The sequence below is a fragment of the Myxocyprinus asiaticus genome, chromosome 5 (assembly GCF_019703515.2).
Source record: "Myxocyprinus asiaticus isolate MX2 ecotype Aquarium Trade chromosome 5, UBuf_Myxa_2, whole genome shotgun sequence".
Lineage (NCBI taxonomy): Eukaryota > Metazoa > Chordata > Actinopteri > Cypriniformes > Catostomidae > Myxocyprinus > Myxocyprinus asiaticus.
The window spans coordinates 51,497,747-51,525,288 of NC_059348.1; the positions used below are offsets into that span (position 1 = coordinate 51,497,747).

At 37.2% G+C, this 27,542-nt stretch overlaps 1 protein-coding gene across 1 annotated transcript in view; it reads right to left on the bottom strand.

The window, feature by feature from the left end:
* The window catches only part of LOC127440618 (protein-glutamine gamma-glutamyltransferase K-like), a 45,616-nt gene extending 20,062 nt beyond the window's left edge, over positions 1-25,554 (bottom strand). The window contains exons 1-6 of the mRNA XM_051697310.1: positions 25,398-25,554; positions 12,791-13,074; positions 11,496-11,687; positions 8,079-8,330; positions 1,606-1,724; positions 456-563 (exon numbers count right to left, since the gene is read on the bottom strand). Of these exons, the coding sequence (XP_051553270.1) occupies positions 456-563; positions 1,606-1,724; positions 8,079-8,330; positions 11,496-11,687; positions 12,791-13,073 (954 nt within the window). The 5' untranslated portion in view covers position 13,074; positions 25,398-25,554. The remainder of the gene's footprint in view (positions 1-455; positions 564-1,605; positions 1,725-8,078; positions 8,331-11,495; positions 11,688-12,790; positions 13,075-25,397) is intronic.
* Between the last annotated feature and the right edge of the window lie 1,988 nt (positions 25,555-27,542).

Here is a 27,542-nt window from a genome sequence, read left to right on the forward strand (position 1 = left end):
TATATCAGATGTTTAAATTGTGTTGTGTTAATTTGATGTTATTGTAAATTGGTATATGTCTCATCACTGTCACGACTGCTATGTTGATCGGAACTGCACCCAAGAACTTCACACACCATTGCACTTGTGTATATGGTTGTGTGACGATAAAGTGATTTGATTTGAAGAGGACTTCAGATTGAGTGTTTTTTTTTTTCCATGTCAGTTTCAAGATGTTTTTTTTTTTTTTTTTACAGGGGAGGAAGTTTTGAGTTCTTGAAATTACAGTTTGTTACTCTTTTATATTAAAAGATCAAGGGAAATTGTATCACTTATAAAGACCTCTTTACAACAATATGTCCTGAATATTATGGTTATAATTATTTGTCACTGCTTTTATGAATTTCCGTGTTGTGTGACGGTGAGGAACATACTGTATATTTCTGTAATATTGATGGATCTATGGTAGAACTCACCATAGCAGAAATGACTCTGACCACATTGATGGGATCTCCTCTACCTGAGGGAGGAACCTCACTGTTATCCAGCACAAACAGACAGGCTTCCAAAATACCTTCATCAAACTGAGAAAAAAACAGAGAGAGAATCAGGCAGTCAGTGCTGGAGAATTTCATTTGGAGCATCTCAACACTACTGATTTCCTAATGTCTAAACAGGGTCCAAAATTAACACTCATCAAACTGCAAGTAAAAATGGGCTTTGGATGAGTAAATTAAACAGCTACTGTCCAGTTGCTTGATTTGTAAGAATTGCAAAATAATGGATGTTAGAAATTGCAATGTAAGATTTTTTTTTCTAATAACAACTTTCTAATAATAACTTTCAAAACATGAGGAACAAAATCATGCTGGCTGGTGTTTCACAGAGAGAGTAGCAGTGTGAATCACATGAAAACATGTCTATTTCACATTTCACCCCAAAAACAAAAGAAAACTAAAAAAGACTATTTATTATAACTATTTATACATAAAGAAAATGAAGCCTATTTTAGTACAATTATTATTATTATTAATATTATTATTATTATTATTATTATTTAAATTTTTTTTTTTTTTGCATTCTGACACTGATTCTGCAAGATTTAAAGGTATACTATGTATTTTGTTTTCTTCACTTACAAAAAAAACTAAAACAAATATTTTAAGTACCTTTTCACATTTTTCAATTTTGGTAGTGGTGATGGTGTAGGGGATACTAACAGGTTTATAACACACTTGATCTTCTTTAAGCAAAAAAAATAAATAAAAAATAAATGTTTTTTGTTTGTTCATTTCTTTTTATTTTGATTAACATTTTGAAATGTACATTTTTGGACCCCAAGTATAATTTATGGTTTCCACACTTCCAAACTGGTCTCCCAGCCTGACCAGTTCAAAAATGCCCAAAACCCCTCTAAAACCCATCAACAGACCAGCCTGACAAGATTGGGAGACCAGCTTTAACCAGTGCACCAGTTTAGGCTAGTTTTATTTATTAATTTTTTTAGCAGGGTAGTCTGCTTTCATGCTTGCATGAGACGGTTTCGTTTTATTTTTCAATGAGATTTTTTTTCCAGAGGAAATGGTTGTACTGTATAGATGAAGCTGCTCAATTCTCTTTCCAGACCTGGCCAAAGTTCCATGTTCGAGCTCCGATTTGCTTCTCAGTGCCATAGTAGACACGTCCAGTGTCATTTAAAACATACTCCTTCAATTCTTTCTCACCTTCCATATACACTGTGTCCTCTGTGAAGAGAGAATGAGAAAGAGAGAGAGAGTTATGGGAAAGCATCATGGAAACTAAACACACAGTTTCAGGATTTGATATAGTGATTTGAGTAATTTCTAAGGACAGCAGTCTTATAGTATGACATCATCACCGCGAGCCCACCACATGCCTCTGCAATCACTGCACTCGTGGAATGTGCTCTGTTTCTGCTCATGGGTGTGATGGTCTGAACCAGAGGGAGGTGGTGTGCACACAGACGGGAAAGGGAGTGAAAGGAGCAATGATAAAGAGATGGAAATAAGGAAGGGAGGTGCACAACAGAGACTGGAGACTGAAAAGGTTATAACATGAATAGAGTAGTGGGACAGGCAGACTGGTTGAAAATGTCCAGTGCACTGGAAAGGGTTCCTAAAAAGTGAACCACTGAAACAGAAGATGATCAGAAAGACTTTGTCGCTGCATGTCCCCAGTCGTTGTATTGATTGGTTCCTTGTTCTGGTTGCACAACTTGCCCTAGTAACGGTTATGAACATCTAACGCTAAAGCGTCATTCGCACTGACGGCGAATTTTCGACAGCAAAGTGACCGGAGATCATTCATATTCAATGAACGATTCCGACTGGATGTGGGTGTGTCCAGCGCCTGGACAAAATTGAGAAATGTTTAACATCATGCAAATGAGCAGTGTTGGGTTGAATAGTTTTGAATGTAATCTGGTACTGATAACAAACTACATAACTAGTACTGTAGTACATTACTACACAACACTGCAGATGAGGAGCAACACTATGCACCGACGACCAGCAGGAGTGAAGAAACTCACATGAACTTGTATGCAAAATGGGCGGAAAAAATAAGAAAGGAATGACTGGAAGGGGCCTACAATGAAAAAGAGGCCAGTGCAGGGAAAGATATATTTGAAAGCTGGCTCACCAGACAAGGAGGCTTTTAAAAAAGGGGCAGAAAATGGAGAGAGAGAAAAGAGAATAGGGATAGGAAAAAAACTAAATGAAGAGAACTAAGGAAGATGTTTAAGGGGCTGTTCACACCGAATGTGTTTTTGTGTTTGTCTATGTTATTTCCAGTTGCTGTACTATGTAAACATACACTAGATGGACGTCTCGCTCTGGAGCGCCAAGTTTTTCTGGCTGAATGTCGTTAAAAAAAAAACCTTAGCAATTAAAAAAACGTGTTTTGAAACATCTGCATTCCGTTCCATTCGTTGTGCTGCATCTAAACGTTTTTCAGCACAATGAAACATATGATTTGGCAGACCTCTCTTTCCTTTCTCCATCTCTGGTATTCAGAACAGGAAAGCTTGAACAGTCTTCAGTGGATAAATAGTTAACCACCCGAGATAACTACTGTAGCTTTAAAGTAACACAATAAAAATTACTCTCAGTGCAAACAGATCAAACAGACAAAGAATGAAGTTTCAAAAATGTTGTTTCCTTTGACTTCTATTACATTTTCTTTTTTTAATTATGCTGTTATTCCACTGACATTATTGTAGTTTATTGCACATATTGTATATTCCAAAATATATTTAATTGCACATAACAACTGTTATGTCGTAGTCTATTTTTTTAATGTCCAACCCACATGCTACAGTCCACCATATCTCCTGTTTCTCCACTCCAGTGATTGTGTTTGTCTTGACGACTATGTGTGCCAAAAACTAGATCAGCCCATAGGGATTAATAAAGTCATATTCCATTGTGTGGTATTACTGCAAAAGTGAACTGTCAGTAAAACTACACATTTGGTGATGGGAAAGGTCAGTTGTTTTAAAGTTAAAGGGGACATATCCTGCACTTTTGCAGCATATTTTTTAAAGGGTTAGTTTACCCAAAAATGAAAATTCTCACATCATTTACTCACCCTCATGCCATCCCAGATGTGTATGACTTTCTTTCTTCTGCTGAACACAAAGATTTTTAGAAGAATATCTCAGCTCTGTAGGTCCATACAATACAAGTGAATGGTGACCAGACCTTTGTAGCTCCAAAAATCACAAAGGAAACATAAAAGAAATCCATATGACTCCAGTGTTTAAATCCATATCTTCTGAAGCAATATAATATAATAGGTGTGGTTGAGAAACAGAACAATATTTAAGTCCTTTTTTTACTCTAAATCTCCACTTTCACTTTCAGATGTGAAAGTGAATCTAAACAGGTACCACATGTGACTGTCAGGTGTAAAAGTGAAAGTGAAAGTGGAGATTTAGAGATAAAAAAATACTTACGTTTCTCACCCACACCTATTATATTGCTTCTGAAGATATGGATTTAAACACTGGAGTCTTATGGATTACTTCTATGTTTCCATTTTTGTGATTGTTGGAGCTACAAAGTTCTGGTCACCATTCGCTTGCATTGTACGGACCTACAGAGCTGAAATATTCTTCTAAAAATCTTTGTTTGTGTTTGTTCTGCTGAAGAAAGTAAGTCATACACATCTGGGATGGCACGAGGGTGAGAAAATGATAACAGAATTTTCGTTTTTGGATGAACTAACCCTTTAAATACTTTCTACCATATCAATACCAACTGGAAATGTACTAGCTATATACAGTCAGGGTTGGGAGGGTTACTTTTGAAATGTATTCCACTACAGATTACAGAATACATAAAATGTAATTTGTAACACATTCCATTAGATTACTCAAGGTCAGTAATGTATTCTAAATACTTTGGATTACTTCTTCAGCATTGGTAGATTTTTTCACTTGTTTTGACTATAAAAACTCAGTCTAATTGATCTTGTTTTAAGGATTTTTAGATATTTTTACAGGAAAACAATACAAAAATTATTATCAAGAATATGATTTTTGCCCTAATATCAAAGATCTTACAAGAAAAAAATTAATTATGATCCAACATGAATTTACTTGATAAAAAAATATGATCGTGCTAGGTAATGTGCATGTAAAATGGCTAGAAATAGCATTTTAGCTTAGCGTAAAGCTGACAATTTACACAAGGTTTATTTCTGTTTCTTCTGCTCCAAACTTACTTCAAACTTACTTCTCTGTCTGCTCGTATGCATGTAACACATCATAATAAAGTGTTTCACTGTTGTTCAAATGCACTTTGGATGGCATCATTTATATGTATAAATGTTTTCCATCTGAAAGGACTAAATATTAAATGAAACAAATGACAATAAAATGCAAAGTAATCTCTTCAGTAATCAAAATGCTTTTTGAATGAAACTGTATTCTTAGTACCAATGATTTAAACTGTAACTGTAGTGGATATATATATTTTGTATTTTAAATACATAATCCCGTTACATGTATTTTGTTACTCCCCAACCCTGTATACAGTACTTCCTTTATCTTCCTCCTAATTGCTTCATCATGACTGGATGGGCTAAACCTTGACAATATCTGAATGAGTCGTATTTGCAGTTTCTATAAATGGTCTGGTTGTACAGGGCAGGAAGTTTTGTGCTGTGAAAAATATGTCTATATAGTACATCAAACTGTTGTATTTCAAAAGATAAACAAATGGAAAGCACCCCAACCCCCTAAGGCATTTTAAAAATGCTTTAAAGACACAGTGTAAAACAGGCCAACTTCTACTGTAAAGGTAACACAACACAAATGGATTGCAAAATCATGTTTAGTCCTCCTGCCAGACTGAGGTAAGTTAATGGGCCACAAGAGGAAACTTGCACCTTTGTGTTATATTGTACTAACAGTTGCCTGTGCAATATTTTAGTCTAAATATAAAGTTTACCAGATATGGCTGAGTTGAGGTGTCTTTTGGCTTCTTGTCAATGGATGATGTTGGTTGAGAGAATTTGTACAGTCATCAGTCTGTTTTTTGTTTTTTTTTAATGGGTGATGACAATATCTAGAAAGCAGGGTTGGTTAGATGTCCTATATGTGGCTCTGTACATTAAAATTTATTGAAAAATTGCTAAATTTAAATAAACATTTTCTTAATACAGTATTCACACAAAATTCCCTCTAAAATATTTGAAAATAGACAGTGAACAGAGACAGTGTAAACGTTGCCCAATGCATGCATTTCTATGGAACGAATCTTCGTTGACTTGAGTCAAGTTCAGTGGCGGCCCATGCATTTTAAATCTAGGCCTTCAGTGCGATTCATGCCATTAAGAAAACACAGTTTCACAATGAATAAGACACCGTATGCCTATCATACGTTACTTGGCAGTCAACTAATAATACAAATTGACATATTTAAAACACATCCATGCACGAAAGCCAGATCCAAGGAGGTCTAATACCAAGAAAAAGCTCTCTAATAATAGTTGCGATTTAAATTTTGCTTGCAATAAATTTGTTTCGTCAGGGTACATGGTTACTTTTCAAAACCTGATCCTACACTGAATGCTCAAGCAGTCTAATGTGCACTTAGAAAATTCCTGATGTTGCTATAACAATGCAAAAAGCACTTACCAATTTGCTTGAAATGAAAATCAGCCCTCATTTCCTGTTTAATTAATCAATTGCACGATCATGCAGAACATCTCAGGTTTTTAAATCCATAAGGATCTCTTTCTCAATGGCGATAGCGGCAGTGACGACAACCGACTCGTCAGCAAGATCTCGTGCTCTTCGCTTTCAAGTTCATTGCATCATCACTTAAGGCCAGCTAGAAGGCCTGGACTGGGACATATCCTAAAAGCCACACCCACCAAGAACAAATAAATCAATCTGATTGGCTGATGAATCTGACAATCTGACTTTAGATGCCTATTCACTGCACTGTTGAGGGATTCTGTGGAAATTCTGAAGGTCTGACGGGGTGGAGCTCAGACTCACGCGCTGCTTCGGCTAACAAGCTCGGCTTCGGGCATGCGATTTGTGAAACAGTTGTCACACTTTGCTTGTAAGCATCGAAGAATAAATTCTGACTGGATAATCTTTTTGTTTTTTGCTATTCATTTGTAGATGAATTAGGAGTGGAAAGCGATTGAAAATACATATGCAAAAAGGTCAATGAGAATGAAAGGATGAAAATATATTTATTTATTAGGCATGTTACGTCAGCAGAGAAGGCTTTGCTGGCCCTGAGAAATCGCCACTGGTCAATTTACAGTTTTACCTTGGTGCCACATTGCACACAGTTCAAGCACTTTTAACGCAAAGATCAAAGTTTCCTGCTGACTTCTCGAAGCACAGCCAACGACTATCAATCAACTGCATGACGTATCATTGCGTGTATTGGCCTGGGCTGCATTTCCCAAAAACGTTGTAAGGCTTAGTGGATTGTAGAAATGTTTGCATGAATTTTATAAGAAGTGTGGACTGTTCCCTCATAACTTAAGTAGAACCCAAGTCCCTTTCAAGGCAATTCAGTCTAATCAGCCACATTTTTTGGAATGCTCCCGGGCAGCTATTTCCCATGGATACAAGCAGCAGAAAAGTACAGCTCCTATCTTTGAATGGGGAAAGACCGAAATCTCCAACACAGTTAGTCAACTTTACAATCAAAGAACATATTTCAAATCAGCAGTTATAACTGACAACACTGGTATCATGAATTGTGCCTCTTAATCGCATGTGCTCATGTGCATTCTCAAGTTGACTGAGAGGCAATGTCTGTATCTAAAAGGTGATTGGCTCTTTTACCTGTAAGGCGGGACTTCCTTTTCTACATCTGTCATATTGGGCATCCCAATTCTCTGTATCGGGACACACACACACATACATACTACATACATCCATCTTTCTGTCTGTCTGTCTAGCTATACAAGTACACAAAAACATTTTAGCAGGGTCAGATCAGTACTAGCAGTCTACAATTACTACTCATGCACTTCTGAAATAAATACACGCCCCCCCACCATTCGCCAAGAAAGTGACGCACACATAGAGTCCGTTCACTTCAGGAGCTCCAGGAAGGCACACAAAAACATCTATCAACATCTATGTTATGCTATGTTATTTTATGTTATGTTATGTTATGTTATGTTATGTTATGTTATGTTATGTTAATATTAATCTTGCAGCCCTGGCCAATACAGACCCTTTTTGACCAATGAAATTCCATGACCTGACCGTGACCTTTCCAGGCATTTGTGATTGCTGGATACAGCGTTTCAAAATAATTTTTATTCAATCCAAATCGCTAATGATTTGATGCATTATTGACCCAAAAGAATGATCCTTTACAAATTGAACATAACCTTTCAGCAAATTTTGGATGGCTTTTCAGCTAATTTTAGGGGCCATAAATGGTTCTATAACTACTAAACAGCACATACATCATCAGAAGCTGTGGCTTTATCCTCAATAATTATTTTACCTTCTGTGTTTCTGTCCACTAAATGTGTCCTATCACTCAAATATGCAAAATTTGAACACCCTCTTTATCACTCCACTGCCTCACCTTCACACCAGGGATTGAACAGCATGTAAATATATTTTTCAGGGTCATATGTGCTTCTCTCCCCGGTCTTCAGACTCAGCGTTGTGATGGTCAACTTGTACTTTCCGATAACCGCCGTGGCGTGGGAGTTGATGGACAGCTTGATTCGGTTGATGTTTTGCTCCACAATCTTGGCCTCCCAGCATTCATCCTGAAGTTCCTCCACTAATGGTATGATGACATGCGTGCCCTTTGACACCAGTGGGAGTGGCCCTGAATGACAACATTAAACATATGGTTTGAGGAGTGGTAGAGTGTGGTTTTAAAACAATGTCTTGAATTTGGTTCCAGGTTTCAAAATTCCTGGATTATCAGAGGATGGAGAATTCCAGCCAAATCACGTTCAGGTTGTTGGAATTCTTCCAAACACAATTATGTTGTATGATTCAGTTGCATATGGACAATGACTCAAAAAATAATAATTCGCATTTCTGGCCAAATGATTTAGCTGTTAGTGTTTATTCTTATTGAAGCAGCTGAAATCTGGTTCTTCCTCTTTTAATTTCCTCTTCTTTATGAACAGGAAATCTGTTCTTTATTAATAGAAAAAAGAAGTCATGCATTCAAATGTTAAAGTGTCAAATGTGAAACAGCAAAACTACTTGTGCAAGAAAGTCACTGCATACGCATAAAGGGGCATTCACACAGTTCTGCAGCAACAAAGTCATGAAATGTCTCATTTTTAATTCAGCGATTTCCGGCGACATGAGCATTAAGAAGCGTTACAGATGTGAGGTGTGCGATAGGTGGGTGTCGGCAAGACGGAGAAGTTAATGTTACTGTGATCGAATTCAATGCTCTTAATGTTTTGTAAGGTTAACGGATCTCAAATGCGCAATCCACCCTGATGCAGATGGGACACTACTAAAATGCTCTCGCAGTGTTTCCTGCACTACCATTCTGTGGCTCTGCAACACTGCTACTAAATCAGCAGCATGAAACACACAGCGCAACCAGTGTAGCCCGATACAGAAGGAATGACTTTATGAGCCAGATCATTTAAATTTAAAGCGTGAAACAAACAGACCATCCAGTGTAGTCCAGCTCTCAAACGAATGACTCTTTTGAGTCTCTTCTTTTGAATCTACATTGAAAAACATACAGTGCTACCTCCTAAATGAATGACTCTTATCAGAACAGTTCTTTTTTAGCTTGTATAGTTTGAACTATACAAACGCTTTCCCCTCTAGAAATTCTGGAGGCAAGAAAAATGATTCCTTCTCAAAATCTAATATTTCCCATAAATACATCCCATCTGTGATCAGAGCTATATTCTAGAAAAAGCTATAATCCTGTTTCACTCGGAAGTTTGTCCAATTACAGAAGTTCAGATGGGGGTTGCGGATGGTCTTTCACATTGACTTCAAGGTTTTGAAAAAACCTGACCACATCAATTTGTTTGAACAGCTGAGTTGTCTTGTATTAGTTTGTAGTGGTTTGTATTGCTTAGGGATAAATACCTTGATCTCTTAGATAGAGATGAGCCGTAACATAAGGTGTGATTTGAGAAAGGGATTTGAGAGACACAGATGTGTTGAAGCCCTTATCATTGAGCTGAGTACCAGCCTGTAACTCCCTTCGTGTTTCCCGGTTTAAAGTAATTGAAGAAAGAAACTCAAACTCTTGTTTACTGATATAGATGAGGAGACTATACTTCAAATGGTAAAGTATGAGTGAGCATGAGCATACATGTATAGGGAGACTTGGCTAGCTGTCACATTTTACTGTGGTAAATATTTCCCATTATTGACGAGGAAAAATATCCAGTACATTTCACACACGTTGAACATACAGTGGGGGAAATTGTCACAATGTTAACCTGCTGTTAATTCACTCTGATTTGAGAATAAAGCTCAATCGACAGCATTTGTGACAAAAAATAAATAAAAATACAACAAAATTATAATAATAATTTTAAAAAATTCAACTCGTCCCTCCAGCAAAAAATCGAGATAACAGTGAGGCTTTTACAATGAAAGTGAATGGGGCCAAATTTCTGGAGCGTTTATAGGCAGTAATGTGAAGCTTATAATTTAATAAAAGCACTTCTTCTTGTGTTAAACTTGTGTATTATTTGAACTGTAAAGTTGTTTTTACTCATCGTTTTTGCGTGATTACAGGGTTTACGCCATTTTGTTGTCATACCAAGAAAGTTGTAAAATTGGATATAACTTTACACGGAAAAGGTTAGTAAGTGACTTTACATGCATATTGTTCACGCATTGTGTCTAAACTTGTGAAAATATGTGACTGTTTTAACCTTTACGGATTGGCCCCCATACACTTCCATCGAAAGTGCCTCACTGTAATCCAGATTTTTCTCTAAATTAATTTGGCCTTTTATTTGAAATTCAGTTTTGTGGTTGCAAATGCCACAAATGCTGTTGATTGAGCTTAACTGACTAGGAAACGAACTAGGAAAATTCCTTTCACTATACTATATTAAGTAAAAAGGCATCTTCCACAACACATTTGTATTAAAATATATTATACACTTTAGAAAAAAATTTACAGTTAAAAGAATGTAAAAATGGTACATTAGGCCCGCGAGACCATTTTACCTGGCCCGCAAAGCCATTTGAGAAATAATTTTAAAAGCAAAAAATGGCCTTGATTCAATTAACTGTAAAAACAATTATTAAAATAATGTTTAAAAAAATAATTTTAAATGATAACAATGCATAATTTTGTTTAAAAGACAGACCTTTTAATGTTTTTTCTTGGTGCAAGAGCACGTAACGGAATGTGTTTGTTAATTTCAACCGGCAATCAGAAATTGCAAGCAATTTTATGGCCTGCGAATAATTTCGTAAATACTCGAAAGGTCTTTAATGGAAAAAAATGTCCCCACCCCTGCCGTAAAACCTGAAACATGGTCACCGTATTTTTTTACGGTAAATTTCTGGCAACCACAGCTGCTAGTATTTAATTTTTTTTTTGTTTATTTTTACAGTGTAGGCTGTTCAAGAGCTTTTCAGCTAAATGTAAACAAGAATAAAAATCATGAAACGACAAAAATGGTAAATTCAAAAATATCAAACAATTGCTTTGCACAACAGAAATTTTATGAAATGGCTACATAAAACACACGGAACTACTTGCCCCGATATTAATGTGACAACTTGCCCCAACATTTATTAATAACACTCTAGTCCTGAGAACACAGTTCAAACTTTTGGTTAAAATACCTCCGTTATAAAGTTGACGATTACCTTGTTGCATTCCATTCACTGGTTTATCCAACAGCTATTAATGAAATTATGTAATTTTACTTATAAGGACTCGAAACCTCATAGTTACTGAGATATAGCCCTTGTGATAACTTCCCCATGTGACAACTAGCCCCGGTCTCCCCTATATCGTTCCCTTCACACTCACCTGTCTGCAGTTCCAGGTGAAGTTTATCTGTGTTTGGGTTGAAAGGTCGTGAAAGCTCAAGCTCTATTTGGAAAGTTTGGCCTCTGCGGATAATGAGCTGGTCGCCGTGATACTGGTCTGTGTGATGCTCCTTCCTGTTCTGATCGGATTTCCCGCTGAGCAGATTCACAGAACGCACTGTTAGAAACAACTCTGATGGTGAGAGAGAAAAGAAATGAGGTGAGGAACTTCAGATGATGTTCAGGAAGTGAATGTCTGAAAGTGGCAAAGTGAAAGTGAACTTAGGGTTTGCACTTAACATAACCACTATACATAATTAAACTAGAAAACACCCTTATTTACATTAAAACATGATCAAAATCATTTAACGAAATATTTTGCCACAAAAAAGTACAGTTCTGCACAGGTTCTCAAATGAGTTGTTCACATGAAATTTCTATTTAGATTCACTAAATTAAATTGGATTTACAAATGCTTCATACTTTATGAGAGCAAACTAGGACATATTTTAGCATTTGTTTGTGTCTTTGATTATTGCCTCATTTTGAAAGTGTAAAAAATAGCAATGTTGAATTTTAACACATTGCGCAGCGACTCTTTAGAAAATACAGCTTGTTTCTGGAAAAGCATCACTATTTTAAAAACATAAAAATTACTGTCACGCGGGGCCTGGGTAGCTCAGTGGTAAAAGACGCTAGCTACCACCCCTGGAGTTCGCTAGTTCAAATCCCAGGGCGTGCTGAGTGACTCCAGCCAGGTCTCCTAAGCAACCAAATTGGCCCGGTTGCTAGGGAGGATAGAGTCACATGGGGTAACCTCCTCGTGGTCGCTATAATGTGGTTCGTTGTCGGTGGGGCGCGTGGTGAGTTGAGCGCGGATGCCGCGGTGGATGGCGTGAAGCCTCCACACACACTATGTCTCCGTGGCAACACGCTCAACAAGCCATGTGATAAGATGCACGGGTTGATGGTCTCAGATGTGGAGGCAACTGGGATTCATCCTCCGCCACCCGGATTGAGGCGAATCACTACGCGACCACGAGGACTTAAAAGCACACTGGGAATTGGGCATTCCAAATTGGGTGAAAAAGGGGAAAAATCCAAAAAATAAATAAAATAAAAATTACTGTCACGCTAGAGAAAAAATGTAGACGGAATGATGCAGAAAAAGATGCAGAAAAAAACAGAGAATTTTGATGTGCAGAAATTGCATAAATCTAGCCAATCTGATTGTAGCTTGTGATTTTGGGAAAGCTCTTGTGATGTTTGTGTGTAATATGCAGACTGGCTCCTCACCATCCAGCTCTGTATCCGTAGTTAGAGGCAGTGGAGATGCTGGAGCCTCGCTCTCTCCGGTCCCATCAGCCACAAGACCCATTTCACCAGTGACATCATACGAGCTGCTCTGTCGTCGGAAGCAACATGGGCAAGCCTTCTGTAACCAACGGCGACATCCACTCTCATTTTTCTTCTCTTGAGCATCTGCCTGCTTCTCTGGGACGGCTCCATTGCTCGCAGAAATGGCATGAAAACGGCCGACAGCAGAGTTATCACGTATGGACAGTCTTTCTCCTGGCATTCTGGAAAAAATCATACAACATATCAATATAGAAAATGGTGTACAGACTGAATTGAAATTATGTTTAAGGATCTAGCATGTATGAAAACTTTACTACAATCTTCTACATGCTAAACAAAAAAAAAGCAAACTTAAAAAATCAAGGTTACATGATGCAGAAGATTTCTGAGTTTCTCAGCAATTTAATAATCTTCCTCAATAACATTGCTTTGTTTAGTCAATGTAAATTTGTTTGTTTACTAAATGCAAATGCAAAATTCTTGTTGAGAGAACTACTAATTTCCTATTCAGCCAACTATCAATTTGCAATATGAAAACTTTCATTTTGTCATCATTTCAATTACTTTTACATGAAGCTAAAGGTTCACTAACTTTTTCTAAAAAGTATTACTTCTAAAGAAACAAATAGTAATTTTGAAACATATGTATAAAATCATGACCGCTCACATGAGATCAAGAGTTCAGTCATATCAGCAACCTTTTAAAAGATCCTTTATTCTACTTGGGGCATGGACACCTCATGGGGGCAGCCATGTTAACATCACATGACCAGCTGAATATTACTCGCTTAATCTCAGCAACTGCCCTGTTATTGGACACTTTCATTCATGGATTGAAACAATCCTGCCTTACTGTGCATAGTGAATTTCTACAATGGCACTGGTAACTGAAAACTACTGTGTTTGAATGATGCGGCATTCCATACCACTAGGTGTCAGAGTAAGCCATTGTAAGTCACTTACTGACTGCACCTTTAACTGCAATCGTTGCCTCTGAAGAGGTATGTCTTGCAAGGCAAGGCGGTACATACATTTGTTTAACATAGCCACACGATAGACCTCAACCCTTACAACTTAAAAGATTAACAAGTTAAATGTTGAGCTCTTAACATCACCACACAACAATTGCCTAACTGTGGCAAGAAAAAACAACAATAATAACATAAATAAAGTCAGCAAACAGCATTAAATAAGCCTATATCACTAACTGCATAATTTCTTTATGTTGCAATGCATGCTTGGAACTTGCTAATCAGCAACATTATTTAATATGAAGTATAGAGGACATTAAGTATAGGGACACTATACTGTAAAAAGGCACCGTCTTTTGGATGAGACATTAAACTGAGGTCCTGATCATTAAGAATCCACGGTGACAGCTTGAATCTCTGCCTGTTTGGCAGACATCTTGGCCTGGATGAAGGAACACCACTTGCAACTTAACCCAGCCAAGACTGAACTCCTTGACTTTCCAGCCAATTCTGCTCTTGAACACAACATCACTGTGCAGCTGGGTTCCACTACAGTAATGCCTTCCAAAATGGTCAGAAATCTAGGGGTAACCATCGATAACCAACATCACTTTAGATTTACAATCTACAATATCAAGAAGTTAAGACCCTTCCTCTCTGAACATGCCACTCAACTTCTTGTTCAATCACTTGTCATAACTAGACTGGACTACTGTAACACTCTCATTGCAGGCCTCCCTGCATGTGCAATTAGACCCCTGCAAATGATCCAGAATGCAGCAGCACATCTGGTCTTTAATGAACCAAAGAGATCGCATGTTACACCACTCCTTGTCTGTCTTCACTGGCTGCCGGTTGATGCACGTATCAAATTCAAGGCTCTGATGCTGGCATACAGAACAGTCACTGGGTCTGCTCCAGCATACCTTTCAGTTTCATCATACCACATTGGTGGAATGACCTTCCCAACTCCATCCGTGAAGCTGACTCACATACTGTCTTCAAAAAACGGCTTTTTCCATCTTTTCCATGAGCACTTAACCAGTCACAAAAAAAAAAAAAAAAAAAAATCTTGTCTTGAATACTACTATTCTGATGCTAATGAAACTTTGTAATACAGCACTTTTCGTACCACTGTCTCCTTAAGATGATTCGCTTATAATGTATTCCTCTTTTGTAAGTCGCTTGGATAAAAGCGTCTGCCAAACGAATAAATGTAAATGTAAATGTAAAGAATCCCAGGCCACTTCTCGTATAGAGTAGGGGTGTAACCCTGATGTCCTGGTCAAATTCCCCCCATTGGCCCCTATCAATCATGGCCTCCTAATAAATCCCAATCCCTGAATTGGCTCTATCACTCTACTCTCTCCTCTCCACCAATGGCTGGTGTGTGGTGAACATACTGGTGCACTATGGCTGCTGTCGCATCATCTAGGTGGATGTTGCACACTGGTGGTGGTTGAGTAGAGTCCCCTGTTCACTGTGTAAAGTGCTTTGAGTGTAGTGTCAGAAAAGCGCTTTATAAGTGTAACATTCATTCATTCAGACAACTCTGTTAGGCTAGTTGGGACAATGTTTGGGGGAATATTGTTGGTCTAACATGTGTTTTTATGTAGTTGCAAAGTAATTCACATTTCATTGTATTTGTGATTCAAATAAAATGACTGGATAAAATGCTATTTCATTTTTTTACAGTAAAGCTATGTTCGTAATAGCATGCTACCACACTACATATAAGTAGCATTTATGCAAAAAATGCAATATATGGGTGTTTCTTCAACTACAGGCCATTTAATTTCCATTTAATTTCCATATTAAAACTGAATTGGATGCCTTTATCATTTATTTTTGGTACTTTTCAAATGCCTTTTATGAACAGATTTTACTGTATAAACCTTGTCCCAGGCCCAGACTTTAATATTAAAGTATGAAAATCCATGATAACAAATAATATAATTATTATATTTTTAAAATTATGATAATCTGAACAAAAAGTTCAGATTCAGAAGTGAAACAAACATAAACCATTTCAAGATTTATTGTCAATTCTTAAAAAATACGACTGTCCCACAGTTGAGGCGTCATTTCCACCACACCAAACCAGTTTGCCCTTGACAAAAGTTAGTGTACTTTTTGACCAAGTCAGCGAAGAGCATGAAATGAAGAAGAGATGGAAGTACGAGACAAGTGATGTTTGAAGAAAACAAATAAAAATCAAGGTAAATATCACTTGTGATCAAGTATTTTTATTGGGTGTCATTTCTATTAAAGCTGTATGTTTCCAAATATGAAGAGTGAAAATATTATTTAAATGTATGTATTTAGGATACAATATCAGTTTGCCAAAAAATGTACTTTAACAAGACATTTTATTTCAAAATAAAAAAAAGAACAGAATATTGTATCATTCAATGCAAAGCGCTCCACTTGACCATCAATTTTCAGTGATGACTACATAAAGCAATATCAGTCATGATTTTTATCATCGCTTTCTTGACTCATTATTTGATCTACTAAACGTTTGGATTAAAAATATAAATTATAATATATAATTCTAAAGTTTATCATTGCCCAGTGTGTACCGTTTCCCATGCTAGCATTATATTGGAAACTTTTGTTATTATTATTATTTCCAAGATGATAACTGAACATTCACAAAATTAAGCGTGTAATGTAATGAGGCAACAATGTTGTATTCTATTGTTTAATGCTGTGGTGTGCTGGGGTAAGTCAAGCTGGAGAAGTCAAATGGCTGAATAAGCTCATCAGGAAGTCAGGCTCTGTCATTGGGGTGGACCTGGACCCTATGGAGGTGGTAGTTGAGAAGAGGATAATGTCTAAATTTCTGACCATCATGGACAATATATCTCACCCCCAATATGGCATGCTTGTTGAAATGAGGAGCACCTTCAGCAGTAAGCTAATCCTACCTCAGTGCAACAGGAAGCGCTACAGAAGGTAATTTGTGCCGACTGCTATAAGACTGTACAATTCATCCCCCATGTGCAGAGGCACCACAGACTTTTTGGTAAACTTGCTGGTAAATTAGCAACCCCTCACCTCCACCCCAACCCACACATACTCATCTGATACCTCATCCTCATCCCCACCCCACACACACATACTATATTGTGAAATTATCTTCAGATGTCATTTATTTATTTATTGTATTATTATATATGGTACTTATGTGTATTTTATAGTTTTAATGTAATGTATCCCCATAGGGGATCAATAAAGTATCTATTTATCTATCTATCTATCCATCCATCCATCCATCCATCCACCCACCCACCCACCCATCTATCTAATTTTAAAAGTTTATCATTGCCCAGTGTGTACCGTTTCCCATGCTAGCATTCTATTGGAAATATAGCCTAAGGCTTTCTCCATCATTACATAATGCATAAATTTCAGCAGCCATCACTGAAGACCACTGAAGAAAAGTCCCCATACAGCTGCGTTTCACGCCTTGTTATTAAAGTAATTGCCATTTTGGTCATGAGCTGTAAACTTCAACATGCAGTTTAGAGACAGGAATTTCCCAGCATTGCTTACATTGACAGAAATGTATGAGATTGCAACAAAAATTTACATAACTGTTTGATGCAAAAACGATAGATGAATACAATCATTTTGTAGAACAGACTTTGGTGCAGAAAAGACCAAATTTAAAAGAATATCAACACTTTGGTATTATGCAAGCATTTTTTTATGCAGAGTTAAGACTGCAAATGTGAACCATGTGTCTCCCTCGATATGGCCTCCCCTCATTTTTCACTCTGTTCATTTTCTGGCTTTTCTCACAATTACCAAATTCCAGACTCTAATGTTGTCTTTTAAGTTCTCCTGGGATGTTTGTACTCTCAGCTCAAAAGTCTTTATTATGACATGATGTGCATTCTCATTCGTCAGGATACCAAAGACTGCAATCAAAGCTCACAAACTGAACTCAAACATTCTACATCAAATTCTTCCAAGCGCAAATGATCTGAGCTTTGCAATCCACATTAATTTTATAGCTCTATACTCTAACTGTACAGTACATGAACAGTTGTCTCATTTGGGTCTATTTTTATTGCTCCAAAAGGAATTTGAGGAGAAACATCTGAAACCAATTTGAAAACAGCCTCCTGTTTCCATTTTACCAGTGAAGCACTTTTTCAAAGATAAATTTGACATGCACATGTGAGCGCGTGCAGAAGAGTAGCACAGGAATGTGTGCTATGCAGCTCTGGAGCCTGAATACTGCACAGTTACCAACAGAAGCACAAATGTGAATGCAAACATGTTTTATTCAATAAGGAAACATTAAATTACTATGGATCTGTAATTGACTGTAATGTCATGAGAACATTCCTTGTAGGCGTAACATCTAAGTTGCCTCTAGTTTAAAGGAATATTCCGGGTTCAATACAAGATAAGCTCAACCGACAGCATTTGTGGCATAATGTTCATTACCACAAAAATGTATTTCGACTCGTCCTTCCTTTTCTTTAAAAAAGCAAAAATCGAGGTGACAGTGAGGCACTTACAATGGATTTTTGCTTTTTTTTTTTTTTTTTTTAAAGAAAAGGAGGGACATATTTTTTCCTGTCTGTTTCTATTTTGTGTTTTATATAGTTCATTTTCTTCCGACTGAGTTTCAAATACATATAGCTGAATTTGAGGGGCTGCACGATGTTAGCAAATCATAACAGTGGGCGTTTACACTGAAGTCTTTAAGGGCTAGAGAGCTTAAAACCGAGCATTTCAGATAGAGGGCCAGAGTCAGGGTGAAAAATTATTATATATTAATAAATTATGACTGTTTTATAACTTCAGGGAAGATAATAAAATTAAGGAGAAAAAAGTATGTCATGACCCCTTTAAAATGCAGCGCACATCGCTGGAAACCCATTAAAACGATCAAAGACGTCCATCTAGTGCATGTTTACAAACGACCAACAATTAAAAATGTAATGGGTGCAAAAACGGTCCAGGTTGCCTTCAAAACAGCAAGATACAGCGCAGCTGAATGAAACAGGATGGGGGTCTCCTATTTAGAGTTATATATAACTATGTGACTGGACACAAGTGGGCGGGCCAAGGGTGCAATGACGAAAAATAGGTGTTGGTGTCTTGCTGAAGAGGCAGTCATGAAGAGCCACAATGATCTCAAAAAGAATATATTTACAAATTCAGAAATGCACAGTGCAATTCATAAATCCAAAATACAGTTCATAAATACACAAGTGAGAGCACAAATATTTCCCAAATTGGCCACACAAATACTTTGTGAATGTCGTTACATTTATTTATGGATCTCTGAATCTACATTTGCAAATGGTCACATGTGTGTTGATCGCTTTGGATTTGTGTGTGGCAATTTTTTTTTCTCCCCTTTTCTCCCCAGTTTGGAATGCCCAATTCCCAATGCGCTCTAAGTCCTTGTGGTGGTGTAGTGACTCGCCTCAATCCGGGTGGCAGAGGACAAATCTCAGTTGCCTCCGCATCTGAGACCATCAATCCGTGCATTACAGCGACCACGAGGAGGTTACCCCATGTGACTCTACCCTCCATAGCAACTGGGCCAATTTGGTTGCTTAGGAGACCTGGCTGGAGTCACTCAGCATGCCCTGGATTTGAACTCAGAACTCTAGGGGTGGTTGTCAGCGTCAATACTCGCTGAGCTACCCAGGCCCCTGTGTGTGGCTATTTTGAGACTGAGGTTTCGAATCACAAATTGCCTTATTTTTTTTATTTATTTTTTTTAGGAAGTCCTCTTTAGCCAGACACATTGAGCTTTTAATCCACCAATCATAACACGCCTTGCTGAACTCAGGCACATTCGATCGTGATTTAACGTGGAGGAAATCGATTCGCCATTACCATAGTTACTCATTCATTCCTATGAGAAAATGAGTAGAAATATCTGATAGATTAAGCTATTTTAACAATGTTGTTAAAAACAAGCTGTTGAGTAGTTTTTTTGCACTTCAGACAAAGCCAAAAAGTGTGCTTGAGAAACATCCTGAGAAACGTCAGAGCAGATTCTAGACTCGATAATCATATCATCACAACAGGGGTCCCATCAGAGACATAATGATGAGTTAACACCACAGGACAAGACAAGATACCAGAAGAAAACCTGACATGATCGGAGTGGAGTGCTGCTTATTGGTTTTCATGCTTTGATGAAATCATTCTGGCTCCATAATATGAAGATGTATTTAGTCCTTGTGGCGTCACAAGTTCCACAAATTCCAAACGAGCCATTTTTTCAGTTCTGAAACTTAGTGTTTTTATAGTACAACAACCTCTTATATGTCAAAAATTCAAGGAAACTTTGATTCCTCATGTCATGACACCTTTAAAAAAAGAGCTAGGCCTAATGAGAATGTAATTTTTTTATTATATTTTTAATTAGACTACTTTCTAGAAGTCTGCAGAGCTAAAAGTTGAAGAAACACTCATAATCATCCGAGACAAGGTTGTTACTGAAATAAAATAATTAAGAACTCTAATAAGTCTCAAGAGCTATTAAAGTGCAACCTCTGAGCAACCAAATTTTCCATTGGGAGTAAATTAAAATGCAAGTTTGCAAACACAAACCAGACGTCAATGTCTCCCAACACCCAGACTGCAATCTTTCTCACACATCTGGTTACACTTAGTCATGACCCACTTTGACCTATGACCTCAGTTTATTGCATTGTGAGGCCTGTACATATCCATTTTTGTAACTGGGTGTATATGAAGTGTAAGGTAACCCCAGCAAGCTGGTCGAGAACCAAAGATAGAGAGAGATCAGCTGGCAAAAATATGTGCACAATGAGGGGGGTGAGTACAGATGGTGCATGCCACTTTGCTCTGCCTTATTTAGATTTTAAAGGGATAGTTCACCCAAAAATGAAAACTCTGCCTCATGTCACTCTAAACCCATTCTTTATTCCAAGAAACACAAAAGGAGATGAATGTTTACGCTGCTCTTTTTCCAGTAGCGATTTCTCAGAGCCAGCAAAGCCTTTTCTGCTGGCGTAACATGCCTAATAAATAAATATTTTTTCATCCTTTCATTCACCTTTTTGCCTATTTATTTTTAATCATTTTCCACTCCTAATTCATCTACAAACGAATAGCAAAAAACAAAAAGTTTATCCAATCAGAATTTATTCCTCAATGCTTACAAGCAAAGTGTGACAACTGTTTCACAAATCGCATGTCCAAAGCCGAGCTCCTTAGCCGAAGTAGCGCGTGAGTCTGAGCTCCACCCCGTCAGGCCTTCAGAATTTCTGCAGAATCCCTCAATACTGCAAATGAATGGGCATCTAAAGTCAGACTGTCAGATTCATCAGCCAATCAGATTGTTTTATTTGTTCTTGGTGGGTGTGGTCTTTAGGATATGTCCCAGTCCAGGCCTTCTAGCTGGTGTTGAGTGACGCAATCAAGCTTTAAATGATGAACGTAATTTGAAAGCGAAGAGCGCGAGATCTTGCTAACGAGTCGGCTGTCATCACTGCCGTTATCGCCATTGAGAAAGAGATCCTTATGGATTTAAAAAACCCGAAGTGTTCTGCATGATCGTGCGAATGATTAATTAAACAGGAAATGAGGGCTGATTTTCACTTCAAGCAAATTGGTAAGTGCTTTTTGCACTGTTATAGCAACATCAGGAGTTTTCTAAGTGTACATTAGGCTGCTTGAGCATTCAGTGTCGGATCAAGTTTTGAAAAGTTACCGTGTACCCTGACAAAAAACAAAATGTATTGCAAGCAAATTTAAATTGCAAATATTATTAGAGAGCTTATTCTTGGTATTAGACCTCTTTGGTTCTGGCTTTCGTGCGTGGACGTGTTTAAAAATGTCAATTTGTATTATTAGTTGACTGCCACGTAATGTATGATAGGCATACGGTGTCTTATTCATTGTGAAACTGTGTTTTCTTAATGGCATGAATCGCACTGAAGGCCTAGACTTAAAATGCACGGGCCGCGGCTGTCTTTTTCATACAACAAAAGTGAATGCGGACATATGCTATCAAGCTACATTGTATGGAAAAGAGCAGCTGGGATATTCTTCTAAGCTTCTCTTTTTGGGTTCCACAAGAAAGTCATACAGGTTTGGAACTACTTTTTTCCCCCTAGTCTCATAGAATGAACGTTACTATAACTACATGTTTGCAAACTGAGTTTAACATGCCGCATTCTACATTTCGCTGCAGCTTCGTGGTGAAATAAACACTAGAGGTGCTACAACAACTGCGCATTTTATTCACTTTAACACACATCATGACTACATGGCTATTTTGACTTTATAAACATATTTTTCGCACTATTACTCACACACTGCTATGTTATGATATATAAACTCTTTTATTATAACACATCATTTGAAAAACTATCAATTTTAACACTTGTATTACAGACTCATCTATATTTACACACTTATTCAAAAATGATTAGCTTGCATGGTAGCTCACCTGATAAGACTGTTGAACTGTGGACTCGGAAGACTGCAGTTCAAGCTCAGCCAAGCACGCAAGCTGACATGTGAGATGAAAGTGTCATAGAAGCAACACAAAATAGCATGACTGATTCACAAAATGTGCTTTTCATGTCACATTTGTTTTTAGGACACTATCAGTTAGGTCTAGGTGTTGGTTTAGGGTAAGGATGTCTGTTTTGTTTACCTCTCATTTGTTTTCTGGACACTATTGGTTAGGTTTAGGTTAAAGTTTTAGGTTAGGGAGGTACGTTTTACTCAATAAAACCTCCATCTAACATTTACCTTAAAAACCGTGTCTAATTACAACACCACTTCACTCGGTTCACTGGACATTTCACTGGGAAACGGCAGCCAAAAGTGTAATGATGCACATATTTCATTCTGCAAATTGTTGCCACAGTCACATAAATTTCATGAGATGAGGCTGAATTTTTTGGATGAACTATTCTTATATTCTTATAACTAAAACTTACATAGTGAACAATGAGTGCATGTGTGTTTGTGTGTTTATATGAGTGATAGAGCACACTCACAAACTTTAACACTTTAACACCCATGTTTTATAAGGCACCAAATCATTTTATATTCACGCCACAAGGCACAACATTTGCTATAAACAACGCCCAAGTCATTGAGGATATGTCCCAGACTATTTCACAAGCAGACACATGGCAACTTACTTATCAACCTTAAAATAAATAACTAGAGATGAGGGTGGAAGCATACTGTACCTGATGTGAGGAAGTCATTATTTGATGCAAAGTGCTAACAAGCCCAGACATCTTCAAACCTGAACTCATACTATCTCCTAATGTCATTGTTCCCATGCCTATCATCTACTGAGAAACTACAGTGCATGTTGTTGTACATGCAGTTTTAGAAGCATGTAGTTTCTCCACTTTTTTTTTTTTTTCAGTTCTCAGCTTATTTTCATGTGCTCAGCATAGATACTCAATATAAGATCAAATAAATATATAGTAAGGGAATCTAAAATTAAATTTTGTGCATTATTAGTGGCGCTAGCTTAGGCAAGCATCACTATTACTATTGCTCAGATAGGATTTAACAAAGTATTGAACTCTCCAGTGTAATTTTGTTGTCACACAACCACCCACAACACCCTAGTAACCTCTTGGCAATGCCCTAGTGACTACCTAAAACAACCTAGAAACTGCAAAGGAACACCCTGGCAACCCTTTAAAATACCCAGCAAGTTCTGCATGTGCAAGCACTCCTCATAATGTCTTCATAAAGTATGTCTTTCATTTCGATTATATTGGTTCATTGGTACCATTGTGGATCACATTGTTGTGTCCATCTGAATGTTTGTATGTATGTGCTTTAGTATCGATGTTGGAAGACAAATCCAGACCCTTATTGTTGGAATGCAATCGGGCAGGAATAGGCAGCTCAGATAAGAACTCCAAACCTGCGGCCAGCCAGTAAAATAACTCTCTTTGTAGCAGCTCTAGCAAGCTCTCATGGCTGTTAATTATGTTTATGGTTGTGCGGCCTTTAGAATATCAACACAGAACAAAAGCTCCATAGTTTGAGAGTAGTTCATTGCAGAAACTTTTGCAACACAATTCATAAATTAAACAAGAAACAAAGAGATAGGGAACGAGCTGATTTTAAAAGGAGTAGTTCACCACAAAATAAAAACTTTCTTATCATTTACTCACTCTCATGTCATTCCAGACCTGAGTGACTTTCTTTCTTCTGTTGAACACTAAAGGAATTATTTAAAGAATGTCACAGCTGCTCTTTTGCATACAATGAAAGTGGATGGTGACTATGGCTGTAAAGAAACATTTTCAGTGAATAATTACTTAAATTTCAGTCTGGCTTCAGAAGACTTGGAATATAGAGCATAAGTTGTAATGCCTAATTTAATGATATTTTTATGTTTTTTGTTTTTCATTTGAATTCACTTTTATTGTATGGAAAAAAAAAACAGTGTGAACATCTTGTATGTTGCATGGAAGAAAGAAACAAATAAAGGTTTGGAACGACATGAAGGTGAGTATATGATGACAGAGTTTTCATTTTTGAGTTAACTTTCCCTTTTAGAACTTGTTGAACAGATGCTATACACATAAATAGGTTCATTTTAACAGCGTTCGGTGGAGTCATTGTCATGTGGAGACGAACACATGATAATCACACTGACCTGTTTTGTGGAATACACAAAAGCCTTGTTTGCTTCAAATGGATGACCAGCAAAAAGAACCCTCATTGAAGAAGGTGTCCCAAGAAACTGGATTATAATAATTAGAAAAAATCATCAAGGCTTTTAATGTTGGCTTGACAAAACCTTGCCTGAAAGCATATTCACTTATAGGTTATAAAGGTTATTTAGGCTATGTAGTTGGAAGTTTGAAAAGAGATTTAAAGTTAGAAGAAAGCTATGTGGTTCCTGGGCGTTTCTGGGTGGTTGCTAGGGTGTAGCTTGGCATTTGCTAAGGACAGACAGATAGATAGACAGCTAGATAGCTAGCTAGATAGATAGATAGATAGATGTTCAAGGGTCTGATGTACTACCTAATCTAGTGTGAAGAGCTTTCTTAGTGCCCCTCCCTATCATAATTGGTTTATTATCTAATTAAATGACATTCAGAGTGTCCAATTACATTTTTGGATCACTGTAAAAAAAAAAAAAAAAAAAAAAAAAAAAAACATTATCTATAACTTATTCTGGAAGCATATTACACAATTACACGACATTCCATTTGTCTCCCAAAAAGTGGCTGTAGTTTCTCATTACCAAAAGCTCACGCAATCATCCAAACGAGAACGACATGGTAAAAGTTTGTCTTGAGGGAGTGCGTGTATTTGGTGTGTCCGCAATAACACCCCTCATCTTATGAACGCCACATGCAAAACTGTTTTATTTACTATAACCAAAAAAGACAATTTGATCTTTAACGCAACAAAATCTGCAGTGACATCTGCGCACTGCTGGAACAGCGCGTAAAACCACGCAACACCCAAACTGCAATGGGACGCGTATTTCTGCATAGATAAAACAGCACAACTGAGAATAAATCATTAACATACGATTGAACAAAAATGTTATAGTGTCATACTTTTATACGCTGGTTTTCTTCACACGACTCCTTGTTCTTCAAATACGAGCTCGAAGACTGGAGTACGATAAAACTTTTTAGAAGAGTCAGATCCGCACTAGCAGTCCACAATTACTACTCATGTACTTCTGAAATAAATACACGCCCCCAACATTCACTTCAAGAGCTCCAGCAAGGCGATTGTTTTTTGGGTTACACCCTATTTCACACACACACACACACACACACACACACACACACACACACACACACACACACACAATCAATCAATCAATCTATCTACCTATCTATCGTCCGTCGATCGTCTGTCTGTCTGTCTTCGCATGTGCTATGCTACATAAAATAATAGTAACCAATTGCTACCTAATAGAGCTTATTATTATTATTATTATTATTATTATTATTATTATTATTATTATTATTATTATTAATTAGTTAGTCTTGTTGATCTAACCTAATGTTTCAGCCTTTCAGGTTGATTCAGTGATGTAAAATAATATTTTTGTTTTGAATAAAATGAGTTCATTTAGATGCCTCGACATGATGAAACAATACAGTGTATAAACAGGTGTGTGTGTGTGTGTGTGTGTGTGTGTGTGTGTGTGTGTGTGTGTGTGGCAGGTTTAAGTGGTTTACAAGGACTTTTTTTAGGTTATAAACTGGTAATTACAAGGGTATTATGCAATAAATGTGGTTTATGAGGACATTTCTAGTGTCCCCATAATTTAAATCACTTAAAAACATACTAAATGATGTTTTATTGAAAATGTAAAACTGCAGAAAGTTTCTTTGTGAGGGTTAGGTTTAGGGGTAGGGTTAGGTTTAGGGGATATAATCTGTAGTTTGTACAGTATAAAAATCATTATGTCTATGGAGAGTCCTCAAAATGATAGCTGCACCAACATGTGTGTGTGTGTGTGTGTGTGTGTGTGTGTGTGTGTGTGAGAGAGAGAGAGAGAGAGAGATTGTATACAGTATATATTTACATGCGTTATTTTGACATATACAGTATATATAGATTGTGCTATTCCATGTCAGTGTAAATGTGTCATATTTTATTAAGTTCAATTAAAGGAAGATTCCGGGTTCAAAACAATTTAACCTCAATCTTCAGCATTTGTGGTATAATGTTGAATACCACAGAATTTAATTTGGACTTTCCTTTAAAAAAAAAAAAAAAAAAAAAAAATCCAGTTACAGTGAGGCACTTACAATGGAAGTGAATGCGGGGCCAACTGAGTTCACTTTTTCAAAAGTATAGCCACAAGACATAAACAGTATGTGTGTTACAGTAACATGATTTTAGTGTGATTAAATTGCTTACTAACCTTTTCTGTGGAAAGTTACAGCAAATTTTATGTATGTAATGTGATGATGTAATGTCAACAAACCCTAAAATGACTGTAAAAATGTATAAACAACTTTACAGCTCAAATAATACATCCAAACTTCCATTGCAAGTGCCTCACTGTAACCTTGATTTTTGTTTTTGTTTTTTATAGAAAAGGAGGGACGAGTCAATTATTTTTTGTGGTAATCAACATTATGTCACAAATGCTGTCGGTTGAGCTTGACTTGTATTGAACCTTAAATATTCATTTAAAGGTGCAGTATGTAAGATTCTGAAACCCTTGTTATTAATGACACCTGTGGCCGTTAAGTGAACTGCAGCCAGCTACATGTTGCTCGTGCTCGTGCTCGTGCACACACTCCATAGGGATGCGAGCGAGCGAGCATCGACCAAAACAATGACATAACGTACAAAGAGACTGAATGTGATCCACCGGCATCATGCTGACAGATGAGATAGCATAATTAAAATTACAGTTATGATTGTTTTACTACAGACTTTGAGACTGTACATTATATTTGACTCTCCAGTGCTGGAACAGGGCTAAAACAAAGTGTGGATATAGGTCTGATTATGCGAGACTGTAGTTTGAAGTAATCGCTTTTCTTTGCATGATACATTGATTGCATTTATAGGATAGCCTATGTCGTACCATGAGTGCTCCGACTGACCTGATAAATATTTACTCTCAGAATATTTCACCAATGATGAAATGTGTCCCGTATTTCTGTTGGCTGTTTAAAAGAACTAGCGATGACCAATTTGTGAATGGATAATTCTTTTGAGTCGGTTCT